This window comes from Lutjanus erythropterus, chromosome 21 (genome assembly GCF_056507025.1).
Source record: "Lutjanus erythropterus isolate fLutEry1 chromosome 21, fLutEry1.hap2, whole genome shotgun sequence".
Classification (NCBI taxonomy): domain Eukaryota; kingdom Metazoa; phylum Chordata; class Actinopteri; order Lutjaniformes; family Lutjanidae; genus Lutjanus; species Lutjanus erythropterus.
Window position 1 is genome coordinate 18390753 of NC_139337.1, and position 16587 is coordinate 18407339.

Below are 16587 nucleotides of genomic sequence, written 5' to 3' on the forward strand. Positions count from 1 at the left end.
AGAGTAGCCTATTATGCAATAAAAACTAATAAATTAAATTCAAGTGTGACACAATATCTAAAACTGATGAGGTATTTCAAAATGTGTTTAACAAAAAGGCAACAAATGGTTTGGACTTACTGTAGTATATATAACTCTGTGTGGTATTATTATTATCAAAATCCATACAGACGCATTGCACCATGTCCCGAGTCGACCTACCTTATTTGAGCTGATGGTGCGCTGACGAAAAATAACCAGACATGCTGTGATAAATTAAAAGGAATAGTGCGACCCATAGACATTTTCAGATGAGATAGCACGTGAACAAAACACATTTTCAGTGGTAAATATTGTCTTTTTCTTTTATGAATGAAACCAAGAAACGATGCCAAATTTTGTCCACAAGGTGGCAGCAAAACATAGTTTAAAGGCGCCGCAGAACGCCAGTTATTGAATGCTGTAAACATTTTCTGCAAGTGTCGTATGAATCTCAAGCCTTAAGCTATGTGTTACTCGCAAATCCTCACAAATATGAAGCAATTATTATGTGAATCGTAAAAAATAATTTCTATCTCTTAAGTTGCAAAGCACAATTGTCAAATCAAAGAAACGTGCCTTTGAAGCAACAGCATAAGGTTGCATAATCAATGGTCTCAAATACAGACTTGGATGGCTTACTGAGGGGATGGGCCCAGGGGCCCAAAGTGTCAGGGGCCCCTCCTGGCTTCATGTGCAAAATAAATAACAAAGACACACAAACCAACAAGAGACATGTAGAGACCATGTGGAGGTGCAAAATCCCTGCAGAGAGGCAAAACTAGAAATGTGCATAACAACTACAAAGACATGAAAAAAAAAATATCATAAAGGGTGCAAAATTACTACAAAGTTATGTAAGGCAACTAAAAAAAGAGGCAAAACAACCACTACCACACAAAAACTGTTTCTTCCTACTTATGTAAGGAGACATGATTGTCCCTTTTATATGTCTGTGCCCAGGGGCCCATTATCTCATAATCCCTCTATGAATGTAGATGTGCACAGCATGGTAAAAATTAGCAATATTTCATGATAATTGGATCATTAGATCTGCCTCTATCAATACGTGATGGCACAAAATAACATCTCAGCACTATAAAATATTGGACAAATTGGAGAATGGATTCATCTCGCCTTATTCCAGTGAAACTGTGGGGCTGGGAGGCCCCTGAAACCCCCTCCAGGGCCTCTGAAAGTCCCCGCAGCCCACTTTGAGCCACCACAGCTCTGATGAAAAGATCCATTCTGCTGCAGAGGGTGACAGCACAGCCGTCCAACTTAACGCCCGCCTCCTCACATTATCAACCAATGGAACTAAACCCGCTCCCACTTCTAACCAATCGCACGCGAGCATCTCCTCAATTCGGCCCAATCAGTTTCGAGTACCGACTCCTATTTTCACAGCTCCATTTCTGACCAATCAGAGGCGAGGCCGCCTGCGCAGAGGGCTGGGCGCGAGAATCGGCGGGATGGACAAAAATCATAATGCAGCCAGATAGAAGAACAGAGAAGCGATATAGAAACAGCTCAGGCAGAGAGTAATGAAAGTAACGCGTTATTATTAGTCTCTTCTACATAAAATCGACTTTTTTATTGCGATATTTACTTCTCAGAAGCACGTAACAGAAGAGGACGTAGTGAAGCTTTTCCTTGGAGAGATGTTATCGACGATGGATAAGGCTTGTACACAGAGAGCGTAATATTATGGACTGTACATTAAGTTAGCTCACCGACTAGCCGAACAGTGCTAGCTACATGCTCAGAGGAAACGAGCGATGACTGACAGCCATTTCTATGGATAAACATCTATTAATGTGGGATTTTATCAAGCTGCCAAACACAGGTTCGTCTTTAAAAAGGTTCAATCATCCTACCGACTGTCATGGACAACGTGAAAGCACGCAGGTGGGTGCCAGCAATGATAATACAGTGAGTGTTGTTTCGTTATCCTGTTTGCAACAGTCACCGGTGCTTCAGTGAATATCTACTGAAAATATTAGTAGTCTCTTCTGCAGAGAAAATTATTTTTGGCATCAGTGTCCTGATAATGCATCAAGTTTAATATTTAACAGAGTATTGCCTGTGCACCTGCACGGTCAGACTGTAACCAGGTCCATCTATGAGGTTAATGAATAGCAGAATTATAGTTTGTATATCCCGAAACATGTCTTTGGAAGCACGAGTTACTATGCTGTTTTCTAAATAATGTTGGAGTAATACAGTATAGACTGCATAATATGTTTGCTATCCATGGGGGGCGCGCAGCCCATTGTCAAACAGCAGCATCCTTGAAAACAAATGACTTGAAAGTGACAAGTCAGTAAGATTAGTTGCAATAAATAAAAATATTTACTTTGGAGATTCTGTTTTGTCTGTTCTACCTGAATCAAACAACAAAACACAGATAAAAGGCTATATTAGATACAATATCAGTAAAATGTGTTTTTACAAGTAGAGCTGCAATGATTAATTGATTATGAATCGATTATTAAATTAATCACCAACTATTTTGATAATTAATTCATCATTTGGGTATTTTATTGAAGAAAAAAGTCAAAATGCTCTGATTCCACTTTGTTAAAGGTGAATATTTTCTGGTTTCTTTACTTGATTATGACAATAAATTGAATATCTTTTGTTTGTGGGCAAAACAAGACATTTTATGACATCATCTTGGGCTTTGGGAAGAACTGATCAACATTTTCTCTATTTTGTGTCATGTTATGGGCCAAACAACTAATTGATTAATCAAGCAAATAATGGACAGAGTAATCCACAGTGAAAATAATCATTAGTTCCTACTGTGTTTACAGTAATGTTTATGAATTTGTCTTGTTGGAACACTGTGTTCCAAGACCAAATGGAAATGGAATATAGCACCTAAGATTTCCTATAGTCCTTCTTCGTCTTAAAAAAATAACCCCAGTACCAAGAAGTACCTGGGAAAACAAACAGATGTGTAGGTTTGTGATTAGACTTGATAAGTTATACTGCCAAGGCTACCAGGGCACAAAACTAGCACCAGCCACCAGTCAGATGCTGGTAAAATATGCAGCTGGGTGGTAGATTTGCTTCACTTACCAGCCAACAAAAAAACAATGGTAATCTATACAGTGGCTGGTAAAATTTGAACAGTCAATAGCCATTTATCTGGTGGGCAAAAAAGTTAATTTTGCACCCTGCAGGCAGCAGAGCATGGATTATTATGTTCAACAACAGGCAGGTGCACAATAATAAGGATATTTGCAATCAAGTGCTGTCAAGTTGTCAAGCTGAAATAATAAGAGAATTAACTGATCAGACTTGATCAGCGTAAAAGTAAATACCATCAATTTCGAAAATTTGATGAATCATTTTAGTAATTTATCAAGCCAACTTGGCAAACATTTGTGGGTTGCAGCTTATCAAATGTGAAGAATTGTTTTTATTCTCAGTTCTATCTCAAAGTAAAATAATTCTTACAATGGACAAAACAAGCTGTTTAAATATGTGTCATCTTGCACTGGGCTTGTATTTTCTGCTTAAGTGATGCTTGCATTAACCTTGAATGAACTGTTTATGTCTCATCCTCGCATCTTAATATTTGTGTTCACATCTGGCGAGAGATATGTGACTCTTTTCTTTCATAATTAGAACAGCTGAGGGGTTGAAGTGGGGAATGCAAATCCTGTGTTTCACAATATCCCAACACCTGTTTATGACATAAGTATTTTAAATACTGCGAACTCTGACGATGAGTGTCCTGTACTTTGGAGTCTGTTTGTTTTACTGCTAGTGAGGCTTTTGAAAGATGTTTTAATATCATATTCTTACTGCTCCAAAGTTAAAAAGTGGGTAAATAATGTGTTAAACAAAATGCAAAGAGGTTACATAAGGCTGTCTGTTTTTTGAAACTTTTTGAACGACTGGACCGTTGGTTAGGACCGTCATCTGACCACACCCCAGCGCACCGCCTCCTTCATCTCAATGACACACACTCACACACCTCTGGAGGTGAAAGAGCCTGTTGATGTGGGATCACCCCGTTCCTCCAGCCCCCTCACTCCCCTCCTTCCTGTTCAGTCATAGGTCCAGACTCACATCCCCACGTCTCTTTGCTCTGCTGAGGCAATCCGGCCACGCCAAAATTCAATTGCTGTGTTCAGGTTTCCGCACTGAGGAAGACCTTTCATACACAGTCTGATACGAGACCAGAGGAAAGCACTGGTTTTCCCCTGTGTGTGTGTGGTTAAGTAAGTGCATGTGTGATCCTTAAGGTCTGCTGTGTAGAAACAGCTCTTAAGAGTGGATAACTTAATTTCTCCTCCATTTATTAACCTCCTCTCCACAACCACAAAGAAAGTGTTGCCCAGCAGCAAGTTTTATGGGAACACTGAAGTACAGTGCTACCTGCCAACTTCTTGTGTCAGTAGAGAGGAATTTTCTGTTGTTGTATGGAGCCTGAATAGAAGTTGGTTTCCTTTTCATTCTGACAAGGTTTATCAAAAAGTAGTGTCTTTTATATTGTTATTATGTCTTATATTGAGAGCCACCAGTCTGACAAACCAAGGTCTATTCAGTCCATCATTATACATTATTCATTTATTTGATTGTTTTTTCCCTTATTGTTTATTTGCATCAACATAGTCTGCTATAAACGTAGACTATATGTACATCTTGCTGTAAATTTGTAACATTTCTTGCTGCAGTCTGAATGCAATATTAGTGAGGTGTCAGAGTCGATGCTGTTGTGTCGTTTTAGTTTGTGAATCACTTTTGGACTTGATTGAATAACTGAAGGCCTCTTGCAAGTGTCAACCATGTTTTTGTGTTTGCTTTTATTTCCTTGTCTTGCTTGTTTTTGTTTTTGCCGTGACAGACAGAATAGTGCTGCACCACAATCATGACATTTGCTTCAAGGTTTCTGCAGGTCCGTAAAAAGATTAAAATCCAATTATCTGAATTTTAGGCCTTAAAATTTAATAAATACGATTGTGGCAGGTCTTAAAAATTCAATTATGAAGATTGATTTAACTGAAGTCTCACTTTTAATTGCAGTTTTAGGGGAAAAATGTAGTGATCATGCTGCAACAACTAAAAATGAAACCAACGTGTCACTGTTACTTTGTAACATAGGTTAAAAATGTCAGGTGTTGCTAATTCTGGTCACAGTGGCTATCTTTTCACTTCTTTTTACAGAAAGGAACAGCCCAACCTAGGTAAACTGACAAATTAATCTGAAAAGTCTATTTAAAGCTGAGCCTTTGCAATAGTTAAGCTTCTTCTACTGTTCCTGGTAAGGGAAAATCCTGAGAGCTTCTGCACTGGTAGGATATCCCTTACAAGAAGAGAGCTCTACATGTTTGCATTTGAATATATTTTTAAGACAACTCGGCTTTCAGTTTCGTAAAAATTGAAATCAAGAGCTGGACTGGTGATTCTCCCACTATTTTTTGCATGCCAGCCCTGTGGCAGGCAGGAATAACTATAAAAATACCCAATCATCTTGCTGATGGTTTTGTTTTCTCATGTAGGTTATATAGAGGCGTCAGTATTAAACTGAGTCTGTTGCATAAACCTCCTTTGTGTACGTTTAACTACCCTGTATAGCATGCACTTTTCTGTGACTGCATCAATATGAGGGACAAGGGAGACTCATTTCCTACAACAAATCAGTTAGCCTACATCACATATTGGGGTTCAGGTTACCCACATTGCCACCTTCCCTAAAGGGTGCTGCTGGCGTTTTTGCAGGTGAGGACTCAAAAGCCAAACAATGACAAAGCTGTCAGTGCTGGAAATTTTTTAAAATCAAATCGTGACACCCCTAATTTGAAATACATTAGCTACTGATAGAAACTAAGGTACTGATAGTGGTGCTTGTATTGGTACTTTCCATGCAATACCTCATTCATATCAGTATTCCTGCTTATATAATTTCCTGTATTTCGACTCCATTAATATAAATCTGCTTTTCTTTTACTATCTTTCCACATTGCCCTGTGCATTTTTAGCAATGATGAGGATGAAGAGCTGCACTCCACAGACCCAGAGAGTAAAGAGAAGAGCAAAGACAAAAAGACCCTGTGCAAAGTCAAGTGGTCACGAGATGAGGTGAGTTCATCAGATGCTCAAGTGAGGACATTATGCAGGTTATTGGAGTAAAATTTGGACTTTATACTGCATTAGATTTGTATTTTATCTTGTTGCAAATAAGAACACATGTATTTATTTTAAATATTTACATGAATGAAATAAAATCTGTAGAAACAGGAGACAAAAAAGTAACAGTAATGTGCAGGTCAAGATCAACAACACTTGATAAAAGCCAGGTTTTTGTTTTAAAGATATTGATTAATAACTGCTGTTAATGAAGATGAAAGTCCTTGAGAGGCACAGTGTTTTCACTCCTTGTGTCTCCTTTTCTCCCTCTTCTCAGGATGAAAAGCTGAAAAAACTTGTAGAGCAGCATGGAACTGACTCCTGGAAATTAATAGCTAACTTTTTTCCAGTAAGTATGTATTATAATGTGGCTGCATTGTATAATAAGATTATTAAGAGTCATATCTTAGTGATTTATACCATATTACAACAGTTAATGGTTGTCCAAGCCATGTAATAATTAACATCATTCCTCAATAGGATATTTTAACAGCGATGATAAGTCATGGATGCAGTGAAGCTGGAGAAGCAGATGTATTTGCAGCTGTCAGGAGTAGGTGTAACTGTGAGGTGGTGGTGTGGTGTAATGAGGTGTTGGTCTTTGTGTGGCTCTGTCACAGGGGAGGACAGATGGCCAGTGTCAGCACCGCTGGCAGAAGGTGCTTAACCCAGAGCTGGTGAAAGGGCCCTGGACAAAAGAGGAGGATCAAAAGGTAAGAGGAGCTGGGAGTTTCCTGTTCTGGACAGAAAGAGGGATGATAAAATAGGTAAATGATAGGGGAGACAGAAGGAAGCTGTCAGCAGCAGCTTAGACTCAGTGAAAGAACATAATACAAACGAAAATGCCACAATACGAAATGTATCTTTTACCTTCAGAGCAACAAGGCTGTGCACATGCGCAAGCTTGCTTCCCGCCAAAACTTTCCTTCACTTAGCTTCTTTTTTTTTTTCTTTTCTTTTTTTTTTGCAAAGTAAATGCTCCACTACGTCATTCCTAATAAAACACAGACTTTCCAAGTCACTAGTTTAGGGCCCAGCTCTTGTTTGTACAGAGTAAAGCTCTAATATCTTCCCCAGCTCAACAATCCTTAAATGGATCATGATTCTTACAGGAATGTCAAGAATGGTGTCTCATTCCTCCAACATCTTGGCATCACAACAGAAACACAGACCTATCAATAACAGCTGTGGCTGCCAATGATGACATTGCAACATTTTTCAGCCTTGACGGAAACCAAACCAAGCCAAACAAGCCTTGCTGCTGCTGTTACAGTCGCAGCTTTCCAAACACTGGCCCTGCTGTTTGGTGTAGATGAGAAAAGCAGAGAGATGTGATTTCCCTTTTTAAACAAGCTTGTAGTTTCTATGAATCCAGTTAGGGCCTTAGTCTGTACTTTCATTAAAATAAAAAATTACTAGAACATGCAGCAGTGTATAGATTATAATCTTCTCATTTAGAAATAATTGGGGCCGATATTTATTTATCATTTATGAATAGATGAAGATGGATAATGAAATTATAGCAGACAAATATTGGCTATAATAATATCAATTTTAACAAATTATATCAAAGCTTTGATTTGAATTTTTATGCAAAATGCTTCATAGAGATATAAAGCTTTTTGATTGAAGAGTCAGAGCTGGTTTTGTTGTAAAAGTGATTAGTTAGTTAAATTTGGTTCGGGCAGAGCCATGAAATATTAAATCATCCGTCTTCATCTTAGCCTTTCTCACCCACAGGCGTGCATTCATGTTTTTAAAATGCAAATTGTGAAATTATGGGGTATGTTATCAGTATCTGCCATGAGAAGCAGGTAATTATTTAAGAGATGATGTACAATGAGCAGGTCCTCGGGGTGACAGAGTCTGGCATCACCCTGTCTGGGTTTATTTTGCCATAGTGACCCAGGACTCACTGAATGTTATCCCCACTTATTACACTGCTACTTGGTACTTAATTAAAAATCAATAATTTTGACATAAATTATACATTTAAAAATGATTATTTTGCTTTGGTTAAGTCCTACAGAATCTATGATCAGAACTGTATCCATTGAAATAGTTTGTTTTTTGTAGAACTGGTCTGCCTTTCAGAAATAATAGACTGTAGAGTGCTGCAACAGGACCAGACGGATCAGAATCGAGTATCCAGTAAAGCTGCATAGTAATGGTTATTGTACTGATTGCAAATAATCCATATTGTGAATCCCTAATGAAATCTTTGTGCAGGTTATTGACCTGGTCCACAAGTATGGCCCCAAGCGCTGGTCGGTGATCGCTAAGCACCTCCAGGGGAGGATTGGAAAACAGTGCCGTGAACGGTGGCACAACCACCTCAACCCAGAAGTGAAGAAGTCGTCATGGACTCAGGAGGAGGACCGAATCATATACGAGGCCCACAAACGACTTGGCAACCGCTGGGCAGAGATCTCCAAGCTCCTTCCTGGACGGTAATACAATATTGTGTGCACGTTGCACATCTCAACTTTGATTTCTAGCTTCTGAGTAATGTCCATTTCTTGCAATCTCCGTTGATGTGTCAGTTTTTTTATTATGTAGATTTTTTCAAGTATCCAAATACCGATGCCTCATTAATACATTCTCTTTAGTGAAGTTAAAATTGCAAAGATAAAGTACCATGTATCTTATAGGGATATCATACACTGGTATATTGTGTGTAGTTTTGAAAACAGTTTTCCAAAAAATTGATATTATGTCATTTTTCAAAATATAATGAGTATTTAGTTGAATATTTGTGTTCAGTTTTTGGTATAGGGCAGATATAATTCTAATTTAATATCTCCATTTCCAGTTAAAATCATGAAATGGATAAATGCTAAATTGATCATCTCCCCAACAGGACGGACAACTCCATCAAGAACCACTGGAACTCCACCATGAGAAGGAAGGTGGAGCATGAGGGGTACCTGCAAGATGGCTGCAAGAGTTTCACTTCCTCTCACGCTGGAGTGAAGAGACGCCACCACAGAACGTGTCCTCCGACTCCAACAGAGCCGCAGCACTGTGATCGCAGTCCCCTGCCATTACCAGGACCCAACCAGGTCCACTTCCCTCCCTGACTCCACACTATGTGGTCTTTTGATTTCTTTTATTTGTTGTCTTAATTGATTTTTATTTAAATATGATTCTCTGTATTTTAGATGACGGGATATCCTTATGATCCTCACAGTGGACACTTGATGGACAGTCTTCCTGATAATTCAGGCTTCATATCGGTGAGTCTTTTTGTATTTTTTTGCATGCTAATGGGAAAACTTGTCACATTCTTTATTTTCTTGTCTTTCCGTAGTTATCTTTGTGATTTGCTAACTCTGGACTTCAAATCAAACACTTGAACGTCCTGTTATTTTCACCTAACGTTCAATAACAGGGGGTAAATGCTCCCGCAAATATGTGTGAATCTGTTTTATTTTTTTGTCTGGTTTTCTTAACTTCTTCCTTTCCTCCTGTCCTCTCGACCTCTCCTCCCTGACGTTTGTTTATTTCAGCCATCCTGCCTGGATGATCCCGACAGAGAGCAAAGAATTAAGGAGCTTGAGCTGCTGCTTATGTCAGCAGAGAGTGAAGTCCAACGACAAGTGCAGTGCAGAGGTCCATGTGTAAGAACACACTCCGAATGTGTGTTTGCATACTTAGCCAGCATAGCCTGCGTGTGTCTGTAGCTGACATACACTGCAAAAAGTTATTAAATGGTCAGTTGTAAAATTAAATGTATTATTTAATTCAAGATTGAGTCTTAAAATCAAATCAAAGTGAGATGAAGAGAAAATATTAGGAATTTTCTTGAACCAGGTGTCATTTTCTACACCTTATACTTGATTAAGGCTGCAGCTAATGAGTATTTTCATTGTGTATTAATCTGTGGCTTCTTTTCTTGATTAATCGAGTTTAGTTGTTTGGTCTATAAAATGTCAGAAAATGGTTTAAAAAACAAAAGCCAATCAGTGTTTCCCAAAGCCTAATGTGATGTCCTCAAATATTATAAATATAATACAGATATTCAGTTTATTGTCCTAAAGGAGTAGAGAAACCAGAAAATTAGCACATTTAAGAAGTTGGAATCAGAGAATTTAGACTTCTTTTTTAATGACTCAAAATAGCTGGCAATTAATTTTATAGTTGACAACTAATCGATTAATTGTTGCAGCTGTTGACTTGTTACAGAAAATTCCCAAGAAGAAAAAGATTTTAAGAGACCAAAAGACTTTTTGCAGTGTATACATGTGAAAACAAGAATGGCGCACATGTATGTGTGTCTGTAGCCTGATTTGCTGTAGTGTTGCTATAGTAACTACCTTCCCCATCTCGCTACTCATTCAGACTGGCCTGAAGCTGTGCTTGGTAGCCACCCTACCTCCCCCCTCCCATTACCATCATTTCAAACATGAACCTTCATCTCCTCCAGTCCTCCTCACCCCCCATGCCCACGCTCAGCCAGCAGTTTGAACCAAGCACCTTCCTCTGTCTCTCCTGTTCCTGTCCTATCCCTCCCCGACAATTCACACCATTCATGTAATGTCTCATTCGTCACAGTCAGTGACTTAATTTTCAATGCTTTAATGGTGGAGATTGGGCTTATATGTTGCAGTAACATGAGTGTTTTCTGCACTTGATCATTCTAAAGGACCAGTGTGCAGGATTTAGTGGCATCTAGCAGGGGGCTTGCAGGCTGCAAAAATGCCTCATCATCTATGTTCCTAGCATGTGGCTGCAAAACTCGCTAAAAATGCAGAAGGGCTCCTCTAGAGCCAGTGTTTGATTTGTCCATTCTAGTATGCTACAGAAACATTGCGGCGCACCACGGCACCTTCCATGCAATGGTGATCCGCTCCCTCTGTAGATGTAAACGTCTCATTCTAAGGTTAAATTTTATGTGTTTGTGTGAAAAATTTGTATTGATTACACTGTACAACTACAAAATGAAACCAACATGGAGCCAATAACCTGAGCATTACTTTCATCTAATATCAATAAGTGGATGTTCAGTGATATCTGGCAGTACATTTAGTTCTCGGTTGAAGCCTGTTGAAAGTAACAAATTATGCAAAAATTATGTTTATGCAAACAAACACTTAGGTTAGGAACTTATAGTTTAAAGGCGTTAGAGTCACATGAAAAGTCAGATGAGCATAAAGCCACCTTAAAAAAAAAACACCAGCAAATATCTGCCATCGCAAGTAACTTACACTGGGAACAGCACCAAAGTCTGGCTCCGGTGTGTCTCACTGTGCAATAGCAATGTTATTGGACTCAGATTTGACTTATTCCTGCAGTATGGATGTGAGTTAGGTCTTAATTTTCAAAATCGTCTTAAAAAGTCTTCATTTTTTCAACAAGTTAAAGTTTCCAGCAGAAAGTTCAGTTTCAGCCATATTCTGCCAATAGATCTCCATAAATCGTACACACTGGACCTTTAAAAGCGATCCAAGTTTAATTTAATTTTACTAAACATCTGTCAGTCTCTCACCATTAAATCAGATCTGCTGCTGGAGCCGGAGATCTAATACCACTGTTCTCTCATCCTGCCTCCTCAGAATCTGGAGCAGTACTCAGCCTGGTCCGACAGTGTGTCAGATGACACGTTGACCACAAGTAGCAGCAGCCTGGAGGAGCAGGCGGAGAGAAGGACCTGGAGGGGCCCAGAGATCCCTCAGGGGCCTCCACCACAGCTTCCTGTGTCCCCCAGCAAGTTCCTGGCTGTAGAGGCCAGCACTGTGCTCTCCACCCTGCAGACCATACCAGAGTTCGCAGAGACCATGGAGCTCATTGACTCTGTGAGTAACAGAAGGTTGTCAAAAGTATATCGATACTTAGAGTCTTTTTCAGTATCATGTCTTGTAAATGCTACTGATGCCATAAAAAATCTAAGCGCTCATTCCAGATATCGTAGCAATTCAATTTTTTATTGTCCTGCCTGAAGTCTTGGCTTGCAGCAAAACCAGACAGTGTTCACTGACTTTTTTGATTGTTGATTCTCTTCAAAAATATCCCACTTTGAGTGTCTAGGCCTTTTTTTCTCTTTATAGTGGTACTGAAAGCAGTATTTAATATAGTTTTTTCATGTTAGTATTGAGTTTAAAATTCGGGTATTGTGACAACTTTAGAAGGAATGCAACAGATAATAAATGTATATCAGTATTTTTTATTAACCAAAGGTCATGAATGTATTAAAGATCTACTGTAGATGTGTTTTGCTCTGCAGGACCCTGTTGCCTGGAGCGACATGGCCAGTTTTGACCTGTCAGAGGCAACGACACCGCCCAGGCACAACCAGGCTGGCTACACCACCCTCCTGCAAGAGAGGACGATTGACAGTTCAATGGGCTACACACTCAACGCTCAGACTGGCATCTCTGCTCGAGATAAGAACTGTGCTCCGTTTGGTCTGGTTGGAGTCACTTCCCTGACTCCTATCAGCTCATCTAAACCCACCCAGGCCTCCATCGGGAGGAAGAGGAGAAGAGAGAGGGGGGAGCCATCTCCATTGTGTGACAGGACCTGTTCCTCCTTCTTAGAAAATATCTCAAATTCTCCCAAGAAAACACCCACGAAGTCGCTGCCATTCACACCGTCACGAGTAAATGAAACCTGTTTATCTTTCTTCACACACGCTAATCCCCACCTTAGCTTCACTACTTCCTCATAGAATTAGTGTACTGAAGTCGCATTTGGTCATATGCTTTGTGTGTTTGTTTCTCCAGTTCTGCAACATATCAGGGGCGGAGCATCTGACCCTGGATAACCCTGCGCTCACCTCAACTCCTGTGTGTGGCCAAAGGTGTCTCCTCAACACGCCGCTCCAAAAAGAGACCACACCTAAGCACCAGAAAGAGAATGATGGGTAAATAAATATGTAAAATCAGTATATGCGTTCCAATCAAAGCTAATGTTGATATATGAGACAGTTATGTTAATGTTTGGCCTGCTAGCTACAAAGTTGCTACTATTAATTATCAATCTAAACTCAGGTTGCACATTGCTCGGTGTCCAGTGGGATTATTGTGTGCTGAGAATATCTCCTCCTCCTCTTCTTCCTCATTCACCAGAAATTCAACCATAGTCTCATGTTCTTCAAATTATTTCACTTTTTTTTGTTATGGTCCCTGAATTTTTATTTTTTTTATTTTGAGGAAAATGGATACTATTAGCAACGCATAAGGGAATAGCTTTGTAGCTAAAGGCAAAAACTAAGAGATTAAAGGGTTTTTCCAACATCCTGAAGAGGTCCTTTTGGTGATTTTATATAACTAGGATGAAAATGTAAGGGAAACCTTAGCCTAAGTGGATTTATAAAATCAGGTGCAGAAGCTTGCTATTTTTTAAAATGTCCACAAGGATCCTCAAACTTAATTTGATTTAATTATTAGGAGGAGAGTACTCAATATGTACCCTGTCAACTTTCTAGTTCCCGGACCCCCAAATTCCGTAAAACTGTCATGATTCCAACCCCGAGGACACCGACTCCCTTCAAAAATGCTTTGGCTGCACAGGAGAAAATGCACGGGCCACTAAAGATGGAGGTAAGAGGTCAAATGTGGCTGTATGCATTTCACCTGTGTGTTTTCACACTTTTATTTACCTTTATTCATGATAAACTTAACTTATTTTGTACAGCATGATTTTGTGGTTATACTTATGTGTGTGTATTTTTCAGCCACAGCCATTGGCCTTTCTAGAAGAGGACATCCGAGAAGTTCTGAAGCAGGAGACCGGAGCAGATATCTTCAACAGAGTAGACATCCAGCCAGACTACAGAGCATGGAAACATAATGTATGTGCACTATAAACAAATTTTACCAACCTGTGCTCTCTTATCTGAGAACAAACAGACACATCTATGCAGGACAGAGTCAGAACATTTACAGTTATTTACATTGTGGTCCTTATATTTTCAGATTGACGGCCCAGCGAGAAAGGTTCGTAAGTCCCTTGTGCTGGACCCCTGGGGGAAAGACTACCTAAATGTCCAACTCTTTCAAGAGCAGCTCAACAATGCACAAGTGAGTAGCTAGATGGGAAAACTAACTCAGTAGTTAACACTGAATGTTCAAGAGTCAGGCACATAACCCTGAAGAGCTATTCACTTATTGGTGGTAATGGTATACATTATTTTTGATTAATTTCAGCACCATCATTTCACGTGTTCTTAATTTATCTACTCCATTTACTGACCGTCATATTGCAGGTGCCAGATGAAAGTCTACTGACAAACTCCTCACTGATCACCCCAATCCCTGAGCAGGAGGAGTGCAGCCATTCTTTGACTTCTAACCGAGAGGAGCCCTCATTAGTTCCTGTTCATTCTCATCGCTTTACAAGCCCCCGGATGAAGAAGCTTCTTGCCTCCCACAAAGCACCAAAACACGCCGCTGTACAGGTATGTAAAGAGTGGAACTTTACCTGAAACCACTGATGAGATGACTGAGTGCAGATAAACATCAGGTTGCACTAATATTATTAGCATTATAGTAATTCCAATAGGAGTAGTTTAATTTCAGTATTAAATCAAGAATCAATTTCAAAAATTTAATCAAAAGGCAGAATTGGCGATTCTTCCACTATTTGTTTTTCTTTCCATCCCACCAAATTACAGCAGTTGCAGTGGAATTCAAATCACTACTAGAGATCAAAAACTCCTCAGTGAACCTTGAATAAGAAATGTTAGGATATAATAATTAATTTTTTCCCTATGATGGTTTGCATAATGCAGGTTTAGCTACTTCACCATAGTAATCGTTGGTTGCCTCCTCTGCAGGTGAGTGACTGGGAAGCAGTGGTTTATGGGAAGACGGAGGACCAGCTGATCATGACAGAACAGGCCCGTCAGTACCTGAACCCTTACCCATCGTCTGGCTCTACCTCAAGGGCCCTTGTGCTTTAAAGCCGTCCCCTCACCGTGCAGGCAACACTACTTCACCCGTCCAAAACCTCCACTGAATCCTGTAAGAGACAATCCAGTGAAGACAAATGAATTTATTTTTCTTTTGAAGCAGAAATGCACTGCCAAGGACGTCCACAAAAACAGCACGGTTGCCGGTATTGTTTTCCACACACTTCTAGGTCACTGCCCAAGTAGTTCTCATTTAAAGGTTTGGCCTTCGAAACACACACAACCTGGCAACAAAAACACTTTTGTACAGATATGAAAAAGCTAGAATATCTTTCTGCACTAGTCAGTAATGTTGAAACAACCTGCACATACAGTAGGCTGTAGAAATAGTGTTTATTACTAGCAGTGGCTGCTTCTGAGTTTTATATTGTTAATATATTGTTTAAATGACAAGAAAGACATTTTATAATGTAACGCTACTCATTGTGTTTCTCCTCCAGCTTGTTTTGCTAAACTGCCCCATTGCTGTTATCAGATAAAAACCACGTACATGTAAGATCTGTGACTTTTTATAGACACCCATGTCTTTTTAGAATCACACCATGGGTCTTTAACAAATACACATACAGTACAGAATATGATGTTAAGAATTGCTTTAAATATTAGAGAGACAAAGTCCCCATATTCACCTGGTATTCAACTGCGATCTGTATGCAGAGACTTTAACCAGATAAGGAAAAAACTTCTGTAAATGCAAGGTGCAAATTAATTGTGATCAAAACGTGATTGGATCTGTCTGATCACCCAATAACAATGATCAGTTCTGATCAAAAAGGTCTCAAATACAACCGTAGAGTGTGAGCTAATGTACGTGCGTCAAACCTGGAGGTAGGTGCAGCACAGTCCTCGACTGGCTCTGTTTACATAGATCATGAAGTCTTGAATATAACACGGAAAAACTGCAAAAACTGCTGATTGGATAACACCCACCAGACAAGAGAAAAAGTACCTGAAGGCCCGTTGCAAACCGTTTTAAGGAAACCTGTTCGTTCAACCCAGAACTCACAGCAAAACGGTGCACACTGTTTTCAGACTGAGCACGCCCCAGGCTGTGCTTTGGAGGGCACAGATTGGATCTCACTGAGGTTAACAAGAACGGACTAAAAGTACCAGGTGTAAACACAAAACATCCAGATACACAGATCCCATTTTAATACCAGGTGTAAACAGGGTGAAAAATGCATTTTCGTGGTTTTCTGTGACAGCAGTGTTACTGCGTTGCTGAATGCTTGCGTGTCCATGGTGATGTGAAGTTTTTGAGGATGGAAATAAGAAGCTGTCAGTATTGCACTACTGAGTTGATTTTGCTGCTGAGAAAGGAGCAGTGTTTTTAAGGGCAAACTGGATAGCACTTGTGATGGTATCTTTTTTTTAACAACACAACGTTTCCTTTCCAAGGCCATAGTGTCCGTCGAGACATCGGTTGAATGTATTTCATTGCAATGTACATGTGTAAGAACCTCAGAAATGGAAGGGTACCTTAATGTTTATTTCTGTTTGTTTTATTTATTATC

At 39.6% G+C, this 16587-nt stretch overlaps 1 protein-coding gene across 3 annotated transcripts; it reads left to right on the forward strand.

The window, feature by feature from the left end:
- The first annotated feature begins 1512 nt into the window (after positions 1–1512).
- mybl1 (MYB proto-oncogene like 1) lies at positions 1513–15926 on the forward strand. 3 transcript variants are annotated; one of them, XM_084747115.1, is made up of 16 exons: positions 1513–1926; positions 6015–6114; positions 6440–6511; positions 6783–6875; positions 8392–8612; positions 9023–9224; positions 9324–9398; positions 9672–9782; positions 11718–11957; positions 12368–12760; positions 12885–13024; positions 13589–13703; positions 13838–13954; positions 14079–14183; positions 14369–14560; positions 14939–15926. In XM_084747115.1, the coding sequence occupies exons 1-16, from the start codon at positions 1904–1906 to the stop codon at positions 15062–15064; spliced, it is 2325 nt and encodes a 774-aa protein (XP_084603241.1). In that variant the 5' UTR covers positions 1513–1903; the 3' UTR covers positions 15065–15926. The 3 variants fall into 3 exon arrangements, with proteins under 3 accessions (XP_084603241.1, XP_084603242.1, XP_084603243.1); XM_084747116.1 differs by having other exon boundaries at positions 12386–12760; XM_084747117.1 differs by lacking the exon at positions 9672–9782.
- The last annotated feature ends 661 nt before the right edge of the window (positions 15927–16587 follow it).